Source organism: Alligator sinensis, unplaced genomic scaffold (assembly GCF_000455745.1).
Source record: "Alligator sinensis unplaced genomic scaffold, ASM45574v1 scaffold597_1, whole genome shotgun sequence".
Taxonomy (NCBI): Eukaryota; Metazoa; Chordata; order Crocodylia; family Alligatoridae; genus Alligator; species Alligator sinensis.
In genome coordinates this window covers 2,547,834-2,568,042 of record NW_005842074.1, presented here as the reverse complement: position 1 = coordinate 2,568,042, position 20,209 = coordinate 2,547,834, and the positions used below count along the sequence as shown (strand labels likewise).

The window sequence follows — 20,209 nt, the reverse complement described above, 5'->3', positions numbered from 1 at the left end:
AGCCTTCTCTTGTGAAGGCTGAACAGGTTCAGGTCCCATAGCCTCTCATTGTAGGGTCTGCCCTGCTGTCCCCGGATCATGCGGGTGGCCCTCCTCTGGACCCTCTCAATGTTGTCCACATCCCTCTTGACGTGGGGTGCCCAGAACTGGACACAGTACTCCAGCTGTGGCCTGACCAGTGTCGCATAGAGGGGGAGGATCACTTCCTTGGACCTACCTGAGATGCACCTGTGGATGCACGATAGGGTCTGGTTAGCCCTGCCGACCGTGACCTCGCATTGTTGGCCCATGTTCATCTTGGAGTCAATGATGACCCATCTTATAAGTGTGCTGCTGGTTACTACTGCCCAAGTGCAGCACTCTGCACCTGTCAGTATTGAAATGCATCCTGTTTTTGTTAGCCCACCCCTGCAACCTATCCAGGTCTTTCTGCAGTCTTTCCTTCCCTGTTAACGTGCCCACCTCACCCCAAATTTTGGTATCATCAGCAAATTTGAACAGGTTGTTTTTCACCCCGTCGTCCAAATCGCTGATAAAGAAATTGAACAGTGCAGGCCCACGGACCGAGCCCTGGGGGACTCCGCTGCCCACTTTCCCCCAGGTCGAATATGACCCGTCCACCACCACCCTCTGAGTACGACCCTCCAGCCAATTTGCAATCCATCTGACTGTGTAGGCATTGATGCCACAGTCGCCTAGTTTTTTAATGAGGATGGGGTGGGAGACAGTGTCAAAGGCCTTGCTGAAGTCCAGAAAGACTACATCCACATGCTACAAAGAACATGTGTTAGCTTTCTTTTTTCCAAGAGGAAAAAAAAAAAAAAAATGAAGCCAGTGATATATACCAGAACGAACAGACTTTTGTTGAGGCTTCTTTATTAAATTTGCCTATACTAGTAACTTTTTTCCACATTGGTAAGTATGGAAGCAATTAGAGGACAAACCCTCCCCTCTCTGGACCTACACCTGGGAAAACTGGCAGAGGTGCCCTGTTGCAAAAAACCAAATGCTTACTAGGCCTGTGCAAATAGGGTAGTATTCAATTCGGATCACTGTCCCGAATCAATTCAGCTGAATCAGCTCTGGAAGGTTCGGTCATAGAGTATAATGGAGAATCACTGAAGTATTTATAACTTTGTCATTTTTTGGCTGATTCGGCTAAAAATTGTAGGAATGGTAGCCCCTTTGGAGGGCATGAGGCCTGCCAAGTTTCAAGGAGATAGGTATAGGGGTTTCTGTGAAACTGCACCTCAGGCTGCTGACAAGCAACACTCATGTCACGTGTGTGCATTAAGGTGCAGCGGTGTGAAAACTGTAGGTATGGTAGCCCCAGCTGAGGCCATGAAGCCTGCCAGGTTTCAAGGAGACAGGTCCAGGGGTTTCTGGGAAATAGCACCTCAGACTGCTGACAAGCAAAACTCGTGACATGTGTGATACTGTGTGTCTGTGTGAAGGCGCGCCCTCGCTGGAGCTGGGGCCTCTACACGACATGGAAGTGCACCCCAATTGGGGCTCCTCCTTCCCTACAGCCTCAGTCCAGTCCACCACTTTAAATAACAACAGGTGATAATTTAGTAAGCAGCACAGTAACACTAGTAGCAGCATCTCAGGCAGACAAACTGTCATAGAGCTTTTCTTTCCTTTCCTGCAGGACCTTCTTCACCAGCAGCTGCCAGAAAACTCTCCCTGCCAGCTCCAGCCCTGGGGCTTAGATGTGCCCACTGCCAAGGGCCCTGTGTCCTTCTGGTCAGTTGACTGGGGACAGGTGATAGGGGTGCTATTCTAAGGGCATGGCACTGGCAGACGAAGTCCTTTGGGTCAATCTGGTATCTCTTAGTAGAACAACTGAATTGTTAGAGAAATATGTCTTAGGAAGCTTTTGGGTTGAAAAACCCTTCATCAGGCTGAGGAAGCACCTGCAGTTGGTGTGTGTGCTGTTCCTGGATTGAAGGAATAGTAAAAGAGCTAGAGGCTGGCATGCAATGCGGGCAAGAAAGCTAGTCAGTGAATATGGAAATGGAGACGTTGGGGGTGAGAGAGACAGGCTGGGGTAGGAGGGAAGGGGGATATAACAGATAAAAGTGGAGAGGTACCTGGGGAGTCAGATGTCTGGCAGGTTGTAGTGTGTCATAAATCCAATGTCTATATCAAGTCCATGACTTTCTGTATTTAGGAGGTTGATGAAGTGAAGTTCATAGGCCTTGCTGTGAAAACTGGTTTGTAAATTCAAACAAGCACTGAACCTTGCTAACCTAACCTCATCACCAGAAGCCAACTTCCTACAGCTCAAAACAAAACGTGCCAACAATCTCCAGTACTTCCACAAACTGTGCACCAAAATCTATCAAAGACAAGAATACCCAACTACCTGTGGGGGCACATTTCTCACAAAAAAACTCCTCTGTTTCCAGTCTCTCAGGCCTGATTCTGAAAGGGAATTTACAAACCACTTTTCATAGCCGGGCCTAAGAACTTCACTTCATCAACCTCCTAGGCACAGAAACTCATGGACTCAATATAGACATTGGATTTATGATATACTACAACCTGCCAGGCATCTGACTCCCCAGGTACCACTCTACTTTTACCTGCTATATCCCCCTTCCCTGCTACCCCAGCCTCTCTCAAAGCCTTTGACACCTCCATTTCCATTTTCACAGACTGGCTTTCCTGCCTGCACTGCATGCCAGCCTCTGGCTTCTTTACTAGTCCTTCCATCCAGGAAGAGCACATACACACACCCACACACACACACCAACTGCAGGTGCTTCCTCAGCCTGATGAAGTGTTTTTCAACCTGAAAGCTAGCATCCCAGGCAGCTAAGCTGAGCTCACCTGGAGCCTCAGAACTCCACTGCAACCAGCAAGCCTCAGGCCTATCAAAGACGTGACGGGTCTGGGCTTTCCCCAGCCAAGACTGTGTGAGTGTGTGTGGTGGCTGGGGGTTATGGCGCCTCCTACCTGCCTTTCACAAGAGGGATCCTCAGTCCTGGCATACCCTGGGGCTGCCATACTGCCGGCAGACCCACCAGGCCTCCCAACCCTGGTAGAGTGCAGTTTTAGTGGTCATGCCCAGGACCTGGGGCCTCCTCCTTCCCCATAGCACCTGCCTATACCTTCAAGTTCGTCCTGGCACAGTAGCTCAGCAGGGACGTGTTCTTCCCCTACTGGCTGGTGATGCAGTGAGTGCCGCTCCAGCTCAGAGAGCGGGGCATTAATTGGATTTTAAAAAATGGAAATAGGTGCAGACAGAATGAGGAGGGTGGCATTTACTCTGTCTGCACCTAGAGAATTCACCTTCAGGAACACCAGCTGCTCCACCAAACCAGGATCCAAGCAGGTACAGTGGGGTATCACAACATCCCCAGCAATGCTGAACACCCTCTCGCTTGCAACACTGTTCAGTGGACAGGACAGGTGTTCCACCAGGGCAACATGACCAGATCCTGCCACATCTGGCTGTGGCATGCCCAGCAGTTCCATGTCCTTGGTGAGATGGGTAGCCATTGAAGCCTTGGCGCTACCTGTCCAAGCCTGGGGTCTGATGCATCTGGACCCCAACACTGAAGCTACACCCTTGGCCCACATTGGCAGCGGCTGGCATGGAGAAGACTGGCTGGTGCCATGAGGGCTGGCATCGGAAAGTGGATCCCCCTCTTCCATGTCCCCTCGCCTCTGCCCTTCTGCCTCCCTGCCTCTGTTCACTAGCCCCTCCATCCAGTGACTGAGGGTTTTGGTGCTGCCAGTGCACATGCTCCCCTTCACCCTTGGGTCACACATGCCCGCCAGCATGTGGACTGTACTGGACTGCAATGGATCCAGCGGTTTTTTGATGCCCCCCTTCAGCCGCCTCACCAGTGCCTGCACGTCTGGTGATAGCAGCTTACTTCAGCCAGGAACATTGATCCCCTGGAACTTCTCCATTTGGTTCTCAAATTCCCTCACTATGGGGATCTCCTAGCTAACGAGGGCATCGCCAGTGCTGAGGGTCTCAGTGGCCTCAAGGAACAGCTTGAGGACCACCAAGATCTGGGAGATGGCATCCCATTCAGCTCTGTTAAGGGGACCACTGATCCCAATCTCTGTGAGCAAGGCCATCTCAGGGATGGCCTTCTGTTGCTCCGCCAGCCTTTCCAGCATCAGGTATGTGGAGTTCCACTGAGTGTCCACATCCTGCATGATTTTGTGCTGTGGGATGCTCAGCTGCCTGTTTTTCCCACAGCATCTTGCCTCCCTTGATGCTGCAGTGGAAGTAGCCCGCCAACTTCCTGCATTTTGAAATCAGCTGGGTGGTAGTGACGGCACCATCACTGGCAGCCCTGTCCCCCTCCAAGTGTTTCACCTCCTTGCCCTGGACTATCTTCTTTCAGCAGTGCTGGCAGATAGCATACTTGGGATCACTTAACACCTCAAAATGATCCCACACTACACTGCCCCCCCGCCGCTTCTGGGTTGAGGGTGGGGATCCTGCTTTATCCCCCTCCTCAGCAGGCAGAGGCACAACAACAGGGGAAGCTGAGTCACCTGCCCCCACAACCTCCTCTGAGATGTCTTCCTGACAAGGAGACCTGGCTCTAGGAGAACTTTGAAGGGTGTGGAGCACAAACGCAGATTCTCTCTTGGTCCCCAGAATTTCTTTAGCTAGGGCACTCAGGTCCCCTGGTTCCAGATCCAGCTCCTCCTCTGGCACTGGGAGGCTCAACACTGGGAGATGAAATTAGGGTGGAGAACACTGTCATTCTGCTGCTGGTGGGTATTTCTGGTGTTAGGGGAGGTTGTACAGGTGCAGGGACAGGTACTGCTCCCACCTCCTTGCTACCACTGTTAGCAGAAGACTCACGGCTGCCAGGAAAGAGAATGCATCTATGTTTGAGGGGGTGGAGGGAGAATCTTGCAGCTCTAGCTCTCCCCCTATCCCCACCTAGCCCCTCCCTCTCCCTTACCAGAAGACCTTGTACCTGCCTTTCCAGCATACTTCATTTTAATCTTTCCTGTGCTGGAAAATGTGTCTGTATGTGTAACTAACTAATAATATTTCCTCCTCTTCTTCTCTAATGTATGACTGCCAGATTTCTTCTGTGTTGTGTTTAATAATTTCTATCCGACTTCTTCTCCTATGATGTATGTGTATGAGTGTGTGTAATGTATGTACTTTCCTGCACAGTGATGGATCACACTGTCAGGGAAAACACAGCTTTCTTTTTAAAAAGTGGGGGGGAAAAAAACAAGAACAAATGTAAGTTGGAAGAAATGGATTGGATTGAGATAAGTGGAGGGATTCTCGTTAGTAAACTATATACATTCCTTTCCAAGAACAGAAACTAGCAGGACACTGACTAGGTAGAAAGCCAAGCCAGTCCAGTACCTTTCAGATACTGTTGCTCAAGCAGAAGCAGCTCACAGAAGGCACAGAAAGCCTGCAAACAGAGGCTTATATGCTATTTCTAAATCCCTCCCTCAGATGACTGTGATTGGAAGGGGACTTGGGAAAGATCACAGTTACAGGCCAGCTACAGATGCTTCCTCCCCTGCTCCACCTCTCTCTTCTCAGTTTATGTTCCCCTGAAAGACTGCCTTCCGAATCTTTTCCATATCGATTCGGAGGTTTTCTCCCCTCTAGCAATTCGATTCAGATTTGGTGATTTGGCCTCTGAATCAGGCCAAATCTCCGAATTGAATCACAGACCAAAGCTTCACATAACACTTATGCTTACTTTCAGTTTTCCTAGTGTTGAACCACCACTTGTGTATTCAGAAAGCCTACAAAAGTGCCCAGCTCTGCAGATCACACAATCCTACAGACACTAAGATCTCTTGTAAAAATAGGGCAATTGAAACTAGGAAATAGTAGCTGTCTGGACAGCAGATGTAGTTTTAGATCACAGCACAAAATACGACTTTGTCATATTGAATGAAATAGTTTGAATGTTTGTAATAGTTGCCCATTAGCCAGTTTCAGGAAGAAGACAAGATTTATCTCATCTAGGCCATTGTTTTGGTCTATGTGCAGAAGGTCCTGACTTTGCTCAAAGTCTTAACTCTTGAATTTTATCTTTAGAGGCCTTTAACAAAGAGAACCTAAAAATGACCCTTAAGCAAATATCCCGAATTCCGAGAGATCAAACCCTAGGGCCTTTGAAAAAATTGGAAAGAAAAGGTCACTTGCAGTGATATGGAAGTTCCCCAAAGTAATTAAAATGATCAACAAAAGAAACTAATAACTAAGCAAGAGAATCTATTGAGTAAGATCCGAGCCCAAATTTGGAGGTAGTGACAGGTTTGGGTAGGAGGGGCCCTAGATGGCAACTCACTCAATAAAAACTGTAACCTACTCTTCCAATTTGGAGGTAAATTCACTTGCAGAACAATGAAGGAAGAATCACAAGTGTAAACCGGATCAGATTGATCACCTGAACCACCCTCTCCATGAACACGAATCTCTTAGTTCACGCTGAAGCTGCAGAGCGCCCGAAAGGGACTGAAGGAAGGGGACTTAGTCCTATCAGTACTGAGGCCAGCCCATTGAATCGTATTGCTGAGGCGAGTCCATTGAACCGTACTACTGAGGCCAACCCATTAAATTGTACTACTGAGGAATGAAACCATATTTAGGTGTTTGGCTTCTCGGAATTCTAGGATTGTAAGTATATTATGAAAAATAATAGTATTGATTCAAATTTAACTTTTAGTTGTAATTGTAGTTGTTTTTGTAATACTAATTCTTATAGCATTGTTTGGGAAGGAAGTGCATTCGGAGCATTGTTTCTGATATATGTAGTTATTGTGTTCTAAATGTTTGTGGTATTTCTTAAAGCTAAGCAGTGTTATATGTGTAGCAAAGAATTTTAAAATAAAATTGTGTTGTATGAATTAAGTGTGTAATCATTGTGAAATTGTGCAATCAACTAAATACTCCCCCAGCCAGTGCATCAAATGAATCAGTAAGTTGTGTGGGATTTTCTCTATTCCATAACCCACTAGAGACAGACTTGAATAGCTAAGAGTGGTGTCATTTTTAGGTCAGACTAAATTTTTTTTGGTGACAGCATCTATTTAACTCCAATATCAACAACTAATTAGAAAGAAAATGTTCTTAAATAAAGTTTCACTAGCTCCAACACTTTAGATAAAAGCCGAGAGAAAACTCTCACTCCAGTGCTCTGATTCTCTTCAAAGACAGAAATTTCAATTAAGTTAAACTAAAGAACACTTGGGGGGAAAAAGCTCTACACATCAAAGGCCTTCTTTTGTTAACCACAGTTTAGGAACAGAGTACAGAAACCTGGTTTTTCTCTATAATGCACTGCCTGTAATAGCTAAGGAACATCACAGAAATACTTCTACATGACTTGGTGAGTAAATAGTAAAATAGGTTTGCTATATCCTCTTAATAAATAAGCTATTCATGTATATTTTTGGTATGGCAAAAATAGGAGTTTCTGTATACTAGTTACTGATTTATAATTAGGTATAAATGTTATGTGACAGGACAGGAGCAAGTGACAGGTGGGAAGTAAGTCTCGTCAATTATTCTAAAGAACATCTTCACAAGAAAATTAACTTTTCTTTCCATCCAGAATAAAGTAATTTGATATTTTTCTATATAACTGCCACTTCACTCTCATAGCACCAGTCATTGCAAGTGTTAACACCTAAATCAGCATCAATTTTTCACTATACCGCAGACAAACTATACTTTTAAAAAGTGAAAACTACAAATGTCATTGCAGATCCAGATGATCTGCCCAAGTATAGATTTTTTCCAACATAAGTAATAGCCCTGCCTAAAAGAATTAGCTTATGGGAAGGCTTTCATTAATTTGCTTCCTGTAGTAATCAGCACAGCTAATACATCAGAAAGGAAAGTTCAGACCCCTTTGACCTTAGTTTAGTAGTTAAGTATGCATGTAACCCTTAATACTTCTCATTTTGTACAAGTCAAATTACATAGGCCAGTGAGGCTAACCTTTTTCGTGGGCATGCAGCAAATTAGCCCCAATACCCTCCCCAAGTGCCACTCTGATTCCCTTCCTGATCTGCTGTTCTACTTTCTTCCTTGCCCTGTGCTTTCTGCATGATCTGCTCCTCTGCCTTCTGCCCTGATCCGCTGTCTGCCATAAAGAAGCTGCCAGTGCCACTTGTGGTATGTGCACCGCAGGTTGGCAACCCTGACTTAGCCAATTTATTTTGAACAAAGTTTTCGGTCAGTTTCTTGTATGTTATAGAAAAAACAACTATGACAGAAACACTGGAAGAGTTAATGTGGTAACAACAATAGCTTAAATCATACACAAAAGTGACATAGAAATATCTTTGAAGAGCTGATGGATATTAGAAGATCACACATGTTAGAGAAAAGGGTGGTTGGAAGATAACCATCTGTTTTTATCTTTCTAAAAATATAGGTTTATTATTTGTCTTGAGGTGATGTCTCAAGTTGGTGGTGGGGGGGGGAGGGCAGGGGAAGAGAGAGCTCATTTTAGGCCCCAGGGGTTGCCCTACTAATAAATAAAACGATAGACCTTGTTCCTAATAATTTTATAATTAGACCTTGTCATAAGTTTTCCAAATGGAAAAGGAAATGTCAGGGTGGAGAGGAGCAGAAGGAGTTCTCTAGGCTTTTATAATCCTTGTGTAAGGGGTCTAAAAACTAGGGCTGTGTGAAGCTTTGGTCACCGATCTGATTCGGTGGAAATTAGGCCCGATTCAGCAGCTGAATCTCCGAATTGAATCAGGAGACCCTTTAATCTCTCCAAATTGAATTGGAACCCTCAGAAAGATTCAGACATAGATACAGCTTTAAATGTTTTTTCTACATATCTCAAGGTACCAGGCGGCTCATGAATGTGCAAGCTTCGCACAGCGCCCCCCCCCCCCCCCGAGGGGGGGGGGGGGGGGGGGGGGGGGGGGGGGGTGTCCCCAGCACACTTGGCAGCTGACCCAGAAGTGGACCAGAAGCACTTCTGGTTCACTTCCAGGTCCGCCAGCGGCATACTGGGCCCCCCCCCACGCCCCCTGGCTCAGCAACTACTGCCTCCTAGGTCTGGGGGGGCACCCAGGGACCCTTACAGCTGATTGCTGAGCCAGGGCAGTGCAGGGAGGGGGCACGTGCTTGGCAGCAGACCTGGAAGTGGACCGGAACTACTTCTGATCTGCTTCCAGGTTTGCCACTGAGCACGCGGGAGCCTCCCCTGTGCTCCTGGGGGATGCTCCATCCACCCCAACATAGCAGAGTTCACAAGCTGCACCTGGTACCTCAAGGTATGTAGAAAAAACATTTAAAGCTGTGTCTATGGTCAAATCAGCATCGAATCTTCAGATTCGGATCTGGCTGAATCAAATCGGGACAGTGATCCGAATCAATGAATTGAACCACTGTCCCCAATTCGGGCCAAATCTGCATTCAAATTGAACATGGCCCGTTTTGTACACCCCTACTGAAAACCGGATCTTAAAAATTACCTTGAAAAGGAATTTGAGACTTTTTCTTCCCAAGAGAATTTTCAAATATGACTTTTTTGTTCCAAGACAGGCCTAGCAAATAAAATAAAAATACATTTTGGGAAGTTACTTCTGTTTACCAGCCAGTTATACTTGCAGTTTTAGGTATAAAACTAGAGACATCAGGTGGTTACAACAAACAGATGGCAGGCAGCACAAAAGATGACACTGAAAACAACTGCATTTGCTGCAGTAAGGTGTAGCAATGGTACTATCTGCGTACAATGTCTAATGTGGTCTTAAATCCAGGTTTGAAAGAAAAGAGCTGAGAGGAGAATCATGTAGTGCAGGGGTAGGCAACCCCTGGCATGTGCGCCACATGAAGACATTTTGCTTAGCACATGCACCTTGGGGCAGATGGTGGGGAAGGGGTCAGAGTTGTGCTCCCTCAACAAGGATCAGGCCCCTCACAGCTCTCTCGCCATCCATCCCTGGCATGCCAACATCTTACAAATCAAGGTTATGCGTGTTTTTGGCACTCTGCCCAAAAACACTCTGACCCCTGATTTAATGGGTTTGTAGGACTCTAGGAGAATTTCTTCTATATAAAAGTTGTAGCAATGGAGAAAGTACAGGGGTGCTTATGAAAGTTTGCCTATAAAAATCTTCTTGACTATACAAGTTGGTATCAGTGGTGGCAGAGAAGTGGGGAAAATGGCTCAGTGACCTCTACTGGCACCTGCATAGGGAAAAAGCATAACACTGCTTTGAAGTAATTCCTCTGGGAGCCAGTCTGACCACTTCATGCCTTTTCAGTGTGAATGATATTTCAATATTACATTATTACCATGTTTGATAACCATACACTATCATTTACTAAAATAAGAATCCTGAACAAAAAAAATGCTTAATCACCCTAATGCATAGTGTTTTACCTTAACTACCAAAAATATATAATTATTCATATATGAAGCTATGGAAAGTTTTCAAGTAAAATTGAGTGAGCCACCTTACAAATGCAACTGAAACATGAACAAGCCAATGTGTGGGAGTAGGCTATTCTCTATAAGCTATTAAATTGAAAATATTTGAATCAGAGCCAGAGCACTAAATTGGATCAGTCTGTAGATGCACTCTTGATTATGTTCATGTAAGCGTATTCCAACAGAACTAGATAAAACTCTGAATTTTACATATTCAGTGCTTTAAAAAAAAACTGTTCTTTTGTAGCTTGAAACAGAATTACTGATATACTAAACAGTAGTCTTTCAAAAGTAGAAATATTTATGAATACTGTCATTTAATTTTTTTCAAACACTTGGGGGAAGAGAGATGGGAAAGAAGGGGAGAAGAGATACTCATACTTTGCACAATTCTTCAACTCCACCCCCTCAGAATTTGTATGTTTTTAGGGCAAGAACCACATATGTTTCCATAAAATACGTATACGTTGTTTTTCTAAACCACTCTCAGTTCCATAAACTGAGTCATCCAAACTGGATATTTGCACAGTATACATCTTTTTAAAGTAAGGTTGCATAAGATGTGGGTGAAGTAAAGCAGAGTAGGATGAAAATGCTCCTTGTTAAGAGCTGGGGGTGGTAAGAATACAGTGAAAAAAAAAATTATTACTCATAAGCGATCTTGGCTACTCCCCAAATTGAACTGCTGAAGGTGCCTCAGAGTATATTTTTGAGATGCAAAGAAGGAGACCTTTTAATCTAAAAATATACCATGAAGTGGGAAGACAAGAAGATCATCCTGTGAAGATACTTCTGCATTAAAGGACCTATAAAGATGTTTTACTAACAAAACTTTGATACAAAGTATTTAACATATACATCTTATTTTCTCAGTGCAGTGAGAAACCTGAATTGAATGCACTGGCAATGTTTAAAAAACTGCAAAAGCTAATACTTTTTCTTAACATGGTAAAAGACAAACTTGGAAACAAACATGCAAACTATTCGGTAATCCAATTTTATTACCTACATATAAAAAACTTGCATAAAAATTTTTTTTGTTTAAAAAACAACAAGATTATAAAAATATTCTTTATTTGATATTACAGAGCTGAAGGGCTGTCAACATCCTTTACAGCTATTTAAAGTGTGCATACACCTTAACAATGGATTGTATCTTCACTTAAAAAACTTAAATCAAAATGAAGCATCACTAGCCATCTTTTCACTTTGTAGAGCACACTTTCTTTGGAAATGCATGTATTTCAAGTGTCAATTTACAGCAGTTGCTCCACTACCTACAGCAGCTGTTTGAAAAAAAAGGTAGCACCCTACAATAGAGTTCAAGTAATTTTATACATCTGCTCAAACTTGGCAGACTTGAGCAAGGAAGGCAAAGGTGAAATATGTTTCTCATGTTACAAGTCCTTGGATAGGAGGAGTAGGGAGAAGAGGAACTTTGTACGGAGTTTGTTCATACCATGGTAGCAGCTACTATGGAGCCCTAATGCACAAGTGTCTATACCCTAGTTCCTACTACCCCAGAGTGGGCCCCATTCCCCATAAGTTGGGACCACTGGAATTTGTGCTGGAAGTGTGCTGTGCGGCAGCTTCTTTAATCTTGCAATTTCCCCCGGGCGTCCCCTCCTGCTGATTGGTGGAGGTGCCCTGTCGGCACTGCCTTTTGCCCCCCCTGACTGACAAGGAGGCGAAAAGCATAGTTTTAAAAATGCATTTTTTGTCTCCTGCTGCTGATTGGTGGAAGGGCCCTGGCAGCCCCCACTTGTCCTAACTGGCCAGGAGGCAAAAACTGTGGCATATTTAAAACTCTGTTTTTCAGCTCCCAGCTGCCAGGAGCAAGTAGCAGGGCTACCAGGATCCCTCCACCAATCAGAAGGGGGAAGGGGAAGGGGGGAGGCGCATGGGGGAATCTGCAAAATTGAAGGAGCCACCATGAAGTGCACTTCCAGCACAAATTCTAATGATCCCTATCCATAAGCAAACCTCAGGCCTGCCTCCTAAGCCAGTCTCTTAGCAGTTGTGATGATACCACATCATACAACCATGTGCTTCTCATGACTTACTCAGTGTACTGAAGGGAAACAACAGAACTGTTAACAAAGCTTCTGCTCTATCACACTAGAATGAATCTCAGTGTGCTTACACAAGTTACATTTTTTGCAAGAAGGCTCTCTAAAGCTGTGACACAACACACATGCATGGATGTAGAGCGCTTTTAAATAGCCGGTGACATGAAAAATTAACCCTGGTCAAAGCAGGTAAAAGATGATGGTGCTTTAAAGCAGAGTGCCTTAGAGAACTTGTGTTCCCCCCAGGGTTGATTATTTCTGCTTTGTAGGGCTGTCAGTGGGGAGGGAGGGAGAGGGGAAGGGAGCAGCACAGAGCTGCTGGGAGGCAGAATGGAGGCCTCTCACCTTGCAGCCCCCGCAAAGCTATCCCTTGCCTCATGGGCCCAGCCCGGCTCCCTACCAATGCCTCAGCTGGAGTAGCTGGGGGGGGGACGGGAAACGAAAGTAAACCCTGTACTTTCGTGCTGGGGGGGGGGGGGGGGGGGGGGGGTGAGGCAAGTGAGCTCTGTTCCACCCCATACTACCCTCCAGCTCTGGCAAGGCAAACCAGCTGACAGCTCTGCGCTGCTCCCTCTCTCTCCCTCCCTGCTGACAGCCCAGAGATGGGAGGAAGGGGGCCTGGGATAGGGATGGTTAGGCAGTCTCCTCAAAGGCTGCTGGAGCGCCCCCACCTGCTGGCCAGGGCTGGAGCAGGCAGACTCCAGCTCCCCCTCTCACCCAACAGGCAAATGTCTGTTGGGTGGGGGGAGGAGGCTCTAGCTCATGGTGTTGTGTGTAAAGTGCCATGAGTTAGAGCAGGGCCCTAAAAGTCTGTAGGCCTCGTCATTCTCTAACCTATTCTATGTACAGAGGCAGGGAACAACAACTTATACTCTGTTCAGAGAGCTAATTTATATTAGCTACTCATTTGTTTGAAAAGCATTCAGGACTGAATTATCTCCCAGTAAAGGAAGTTCTCTACTTTCTCATCTTGCACCTTCAAACCCAAATGACCACAAAACCTCAACAGCACAAGAAGGAGGTTTTCATAACGACAAGAAAGTACTTTGGGCCCCCAAAGTACATGCCTAGTTACAGAAAGGCTGTTATACGATCTTATTGTACTTATTTCCTTTAAAAAGGGAAAGCTTCACTACAGGCTTTTGTCTAAGAAGTTGTTTCTAAGCCTGTTGTGGCTTCTTTTTAAGATGGAGAAGCTGCAAAATACTTTACTGTAGTCTTTTGATGGGGAATACAAAAATTACAGCCAATAAAACAAGAACACAAATGAAGCAAGAGTACTTAGAAAGCTGAATGAATACAAAGTTCTTGATCTCATGCTAACAAAATAAATATTTATGTAGGGACCACCCTTAAACATTGCAGCTTGTAAGGAGTGGCAGTAATGACTGTACTGATTTCCAGCCATGATGGCAAAAATATTTATACAACTGCATGCTGTAAGCAAGATTGTCTTTTATTTCAATTTTTCCAAGCCAGGCAGTTTCACTGTCTGTACAAATGAAAAAGTATCCACATGCTGTCTCATCTCCCCAGTGAAATGAAAAGACACATTATTCACTTTAAGGCCACAAATTTTACTTATCCCACAGTTGTCCTGCTTTGACGGGGAAAGCCTTTTATCTTCCAGTTTAACATATCAAGAAGTTTTGCTTGTTTTTAAAGTTCACAATTCTATTACCAAGATAATTTTAAGAAAATGTAAAGATTCTAGACTACCTGCACATCTATACACAGGGCTCAGAATCAAGAATAATCAGGTACATCTCACATAGCACTTAACACTAGCCCCACAACCAAACTAACACAGTCAATGCTGTTGCTACAGAAACAAGCAAAGGATGATATACTGATTTAGAGAAGCAGCTGATGCTTTAAGAGTCATGAAAAACCCCATGAGCTGTGTTTTGCTCTGCATACTCAGGTGACTCCTTCCCTGTCCTTACCCAATTTATGTTTTGTGGAAATAGAATCGCAAAGCAGGCCAGGACTACTCATAAGAAAAGGACAGACCTGAAACAAACTGCCTGGTTACCCCAAAACTAGGGATAAAACAAAGGCTTGTTTATTGCAGAATAACATATATTTTGCATTCTTCATAGTGGGAAAGTGTTTTGAAGTGATGTAGATAACTGACTAAGAATGAGGTATAAAGGCTAGTTTAAATGCTGGGTCTCCTGACTTTGACAGGATCTCTTCTTCTAAGCAAATGAATGGTTGAGATACCTGTAAGAAGACAATTAGTAGAGAAAATAAAAGAAAATCTCCTTCTACATTTGCCCTGATACCCATCACTGAGGCTGCACTGAAGCAACCTGTTCTACAGGAAAACAAAGCTCCTATTTGCACAGGTGGAGCATAACTATCTCAAGGATGGCTAAACTCTGGGGCCACATCCAGATGTGCAGGGGCATGTGCTAGTAATAGCACAAATTTGTGCTGCTACTTTGTACTGCAGGGCATGCCCCTGCACGTTCACTTTGGTGAGGGACAAATTGTCCTGCTTCAGGCAAATTGCCCTTTCCTCGCTTCTCCCAGCATGCTGGAGTAGCTGGGGCACAAATGAAATAATAGAGAGGCTCTGGCCAGCAGCCAGAGTGTCTCCCTAAAGGACTGGACCTCTATTTGTTCCGGCTCACACTACCGTAGCATGAACTGCTTTTATTCTTGGCAGGTTTATTTTTTTTTTTTTTTTTTATTTTTTGCAGGTTTTTTTTTTTTTTTTTTTTTTTTTTTTTTTGCTACTGGGAAATCCTGGTAACAAATTTTGCCCCCATCCTACAAATTTTCAGCATGGAGCACATTTTAATGTTCTGGGTGTGTCGCTTGCAGTGTCAAAAACTGCATGTGTCTGCATGTCTGGATGTGGCCTACTAGTACAAACAGCAACTTTGAGGTTGTACAAGTGTATGCCACCAGCTGTAACTGGGGCAAATCGCCAGTCTACACAAGGCCAAAGAGAGCACTACAAAATATGAAGTTTAGTGTATTAAAAGGGACCAGTAGCTGACAAAGCCAATTCAAGGAGACCACATATATGCATTTGCTGTGGTTCTCAATGTTATAGATGTCTTTGAAACTGAAGTTTTTTGAGATTTTCTGATCCAAGTGGCACTAGCTTCAAGCATCCAGATTCCAAATTAATTCAGCAAGACATGCAAGTGCTCAAAACATCCGAGCATTGGGCGTTTACTTAGTAGGCATCTTAAACTATTTTAACGAAGCACTTTCTTTTGGGAACAGACATTATTAAAGAACTTTCCAGTAATCAGTTATATGCTGAAATGCAATGTACCTTCAAAGACACAATTAGTATAGTCCTTTTCTAGAGAGCTTTAAGCACATTTGTAGTTGGAAATGAGATAAAGAAAATGATCCTTACAACATCCACTCACTGCAAGCACAGAGCCCTATCTGTTGACTTAAGTAAAAAAAAGGGAACTCTTCCAATTTCTGTTGGTGCTTTTTGAGCTCTCACATCTACAGAATTGTTAACTAGTTCCCTTAGCAAAAGCCCTATTACAAGTGGCAATTCATGTGCCAGAAAGAACCCATGTCAGAGCCCAGAAGGAATTTGCCAGTCTGGCAGATATTTTTATTTGTAAACTGAGCAAATTTTATATGGAAGCCAATGAAACAAACATGGAAACTCTTGATGCCATTTTAAAGTTACTTTTTATATTACAACCACACGTTTAAAGTAAACACACAAAATATGTTACAGACTTATGACGTTTTCCTTCTCTCCCTCATTTCCTAACTTCAGTAATCTAAAACCTGAGCTTTGAAAATTTAGAATCCCATTGCCCACAATTCCTAACTGCATTATGCAGTCTTGAGCTGAGCTACGCATTTAGAAAGCTAGCCATCACCTCCAGATGCCATGTTTCTTAATTGCCCACAGAAAAGCAAAAGAAGTTCTTCCCACAACCTGCATCCAGGTACTTAAGTAGATACTGACGTTCACATCACAGACCATTTTAAAAAGCAGCAGATACTTTACAAAAAAACTCTGAAAGCATCCTAATTTTAAATAATGTATGTCCTCTATTCCTCATGGTTACTACTAAAATTGTGAACAACAGAACTATTTATTTATAACCCCGTTTAAAAACCAAACCAAGGACAAACAAAAAAACAACCAACTAACTTTGGTGATAAACAGAAGAACCCACCTTTATTTGGGAGATAAGGGACAGGAGCCTAGCTCCATTTTGTATTTATTTAAAATCTGAAATGAATGCTTTCCATTAACATTCACAAAACATACAGTAAAAGAATATAAAAACAGAACAGTTTCCAAAAAAATTCAACTTTCTTAATAAGTAGCTAAGCAAAATAAAGCTTTGCTTCTTTAAAATGCTAGCATTTTGATTCATATTTCACACTCTCCCCCTCCCTTGAAAATGAAGGGCCTGACTCAAAAATTATCATTTAAATTTAACTGGGATATTATTACTGTTGACTGTTTAGATCACTAGATCTACTTGAGACATCTTTTCAAATCTGTTTCTAAATTTTTAAGGTAAAAAACAGAAGTACCTTTTCATACCTGGATTAGACATTTACTGACATCACTTGCACAGAGGGCCTTATTGCAGCTTGTTGATGGCTGAATCCATAATAAAAACATTAAGACAGTTAAAGCAGGCGCTGTGACGTACTGTGACCTCATGTTTCCTGCAGGCGGGCGATTTCTGGAACCTCCAAGCAGCACTGAAATCAGAAACCACAACTAAAAAGGCTGCTTTAGCTAGAGTGGAAGCCAAGTCCTTTTTTGTAACTCTTTCATATAACTCCTTTCATATAACTCTTTGGATACCATTTAATATTTCTGGTAGGGTGAATTAATTTAAATCAAATTAAGTGCATGTGTGTATATGAATATATATAAAACAATTTGAGTATCTGTGCCAATATAACTTTTGATTATAACTTACTCTAAATTACATTATAAACTGCCTCAGGGGTATACATTGTAGCTGTGTTGATCTACAGACATCGATAGACAAGGTTCTTTGGGTAAATCTGATATCTTTTATTAGACCAACTTAAATAGTTGGAAAAATTCTTCTTAGCAAGCTTTCAGGCACAAACACCCATTATCAGGCTGAGGATTCGTCAGGCTGAGGAAACATTATGAAATGCCTGTGTTTTTCACATGCTATGACTAATAGAGTATTTTATTTGAATGTTATAACCCCCCTCCCCCCCCAAAAAAATCACACACGCTAATACTAAAAATTAAGGGGCTGCCTCTGCAATCAGGTACATAACTTCTCTCATATGAAAATTATTCAGTTGCAGCATCAAGGGCTAAAATTCTATCTGTATCAAAAACATTTTTAATGGCATGAAATCTCTTTCAGTTCAAAATAAAATTGCTTGTGTTAACACAAAGTCTAACTTACATGTGAATATATCAACAAAGGCATTGTGAAATTTTTACACTCAACCCTAAACTTTCAAAAATAAGAACTTAAAGCTAACTAAGGGTGTGATTTTTTTCAAAGCACAAAGGGGACCAGGTGCACCTGTAACTTCAAACCCTGCCAAAAAGAAAGTAGTCTAGTTAAGCCATTCCATTTTTTCCACTTGTGAAAGTCTATCAGTAGGTAGGTAAGTAGTATTTATTACAAAGGCAGCATGGAATACTGCTTTCACCATTCCTTATTATTTGCATCATGGTAGCCTAAGAACTCTAATCATAAACCTAAACCCCTTTGTGTTGCAAACTGTACACAAACACTACAAAAGACAAGTTCAGTCTCAAGCAGTTTACAATGAATTGCTATTGTTTTCACCATGAGGATGTTAATGAGACTCTAGATTCGATTTTTTTTCCAGCAATGAGCATTTTAAGTGTGAAAATACTTTGCAGAGAAACATTTCTACGTGATCTCCAATTCCACAAGTAGGCAGGAAACTAATTTAAGAAACCAGTGCAAAACATCCTCTGGAGGAGTTTAAGATTACGAGTGGGAAGAGAGTCAAGAATTCCAACATGTAAACAAATAAAGATGTAGGATTGAAATAGAGTGGTTAAGTCCTTAAATATACATTTTTTAATTTAGAAAAACATGATTCATATTCGCTTAGAGTTTTGCAGAGCTTCTTCTACCCAAGCCACAGACGCAGGATCCTTCATAAAACCACAAACCATTTACATTCACTGTTTATTAAGACATCAAACATATATGAGGTTTGATGCTCACCATAATTAGAATCTAGATTTCACTATAATTATCTTAAATAAAAAAGCAGGAGACAAAAATAAAGATTCTTCAAGGTAACTTGAAGTAAGAGAGGAAGCCCAAGTAGAGAAGCTAGTGCAAACTAGCACTAAACTAGCACTAGCACTGGGCTTTTAATCAAAGCGGTTGTTTCATCATCATCAGTCTGGATTTAATCATGTATATAAATGGCTTCTGAACATCAAATTGGATAGATGTTCCTTGTATGAACACACTCCTAGTGTCCCATTAATCTAACATAGACGCCAGTAGCAGGGTGAGGAGCTTAGTTTTCATTGCCCCCCTTCCCCACGCCCCCTCCCTGCATCTCTCATTCCTGTATCTTTACTCAACACATCTTTGCCGCACCCTGCTTGCCCTCAAACTATTCACTGGCGTCAACCATCTTTACCCCTTACCCTTGTTCAGTTTCTGCTAACTACCTACCCTCTTGTTTCTCCTTGTGTACATCAGTCCACTCATTCCCAGTTATTCACTTCCCAAAATGTGCGCCTAACCACAAACAGGGCTCTGGTTGAGTCCTGGTCAGCTTTAGTTAACCTGGAGCTAGCTCCCCTTGGATCTATGCTGTAAAGCAGTCAATGCTTCCAGCCAGCCCAACCTGCTGAAACCCTCTCCAAGCAAACTTGTTTTAGCCAAAACCTTCCTGAAGTAGGCAAAACCCCAGTATGGCGGTCTCTAAAGAAGGCAGTGCAGATTTATAATTTATAAACTAACCAAAGTTGATACAGAAAGAGACAGAGGGAGATTAGACATAGCTATATATAGAGAGAGAGATTAGACAGAGGGATATACATATCTACAGAGAGAGATATATATATATATATATATATACACACACACACACACACACATATATATGCACACACACACATATCTATCTATGTGTGTGTGTGTGCATGTGTGTGTGTATATACACACAGACACAGATAAGATAGTTATATCTATCTGTCTATACATAGAGAGTAACTATGTATAGATAGATGGACAGGAAGGGGGAGAGAAATATGAGATACAGATTTTTAGAGATTAGATATAGCTATAGACATAAATATAGGGGAGAAAGTAGATATATTAGGGAAGAGGGATTAGATATAGATATATATATAGGAAGAAAGATTAGAAATATAGATATCTCTATATATGGAGAGAGATTAGATACTGATATCTATCGATAAATAGATATGGATATATATATATGGAGGGGGGAGAGAGATTACATATAGCTAGAGAGAGGGGTGGGGAGAGGGATTAAATATATACACAGACAAGGAGAGACAGAGATTAGAGATATCTGGATAGAGAAAGATATAATAGATTAGATACAGAGCTCTACAGAGAGGGAGAGAAACGAGAGGGATCGAGATTACATACAGAGATGTGCACGGAGAGCACAGCTGCAGCACCAGCTCCCTGCGACCGGTCCCAGCCTCGGACGAAGTGAAGCCGAGGCGCGCAGAGC

At 42.9% G+C, this 20,209-nt stretch overlaps 1 protein-coding gene across 2 annotated transcripts in view; it reads right to left on the bottom strand.

Moving 5' to 3' along the window:
* Nucleotides 1-20,203, bottom strand: part of TWSG1 (twisted gastrulation BMP signaling modulator 1) — a 38,228-nt gene extending 18,025 nt beyond the window's left edge. Inside the window, exons 1-3 of one of the 2 annotated variants that reach the window (XM_025204251.1) lie at nt 20,122-20,203; nt 17,046-17,209; nt 9,463-9,534 (exon numbers count right to left, since the gene is read on the bottom strand). In XM_025204251.1, the coding sequence (XP_025060036.1) occupies nt 9,463-9,534; nt 17,046-17,168 (195 nt within the window). In that variant the 5' untranslated portion in view covers nt 17,169-17,209; nt 20,122-20,203. The remainder of the gene's footprint in view (nt 1-9,462; nt 9,535-17,045; nt 17,210-20,121) is intronic. The other variant, XM_006023665.3, reaches the window with a different exon arrangement.
* Between the last annotated feature and the right edge of the window lie 6 nt (nt 20,204-20,209).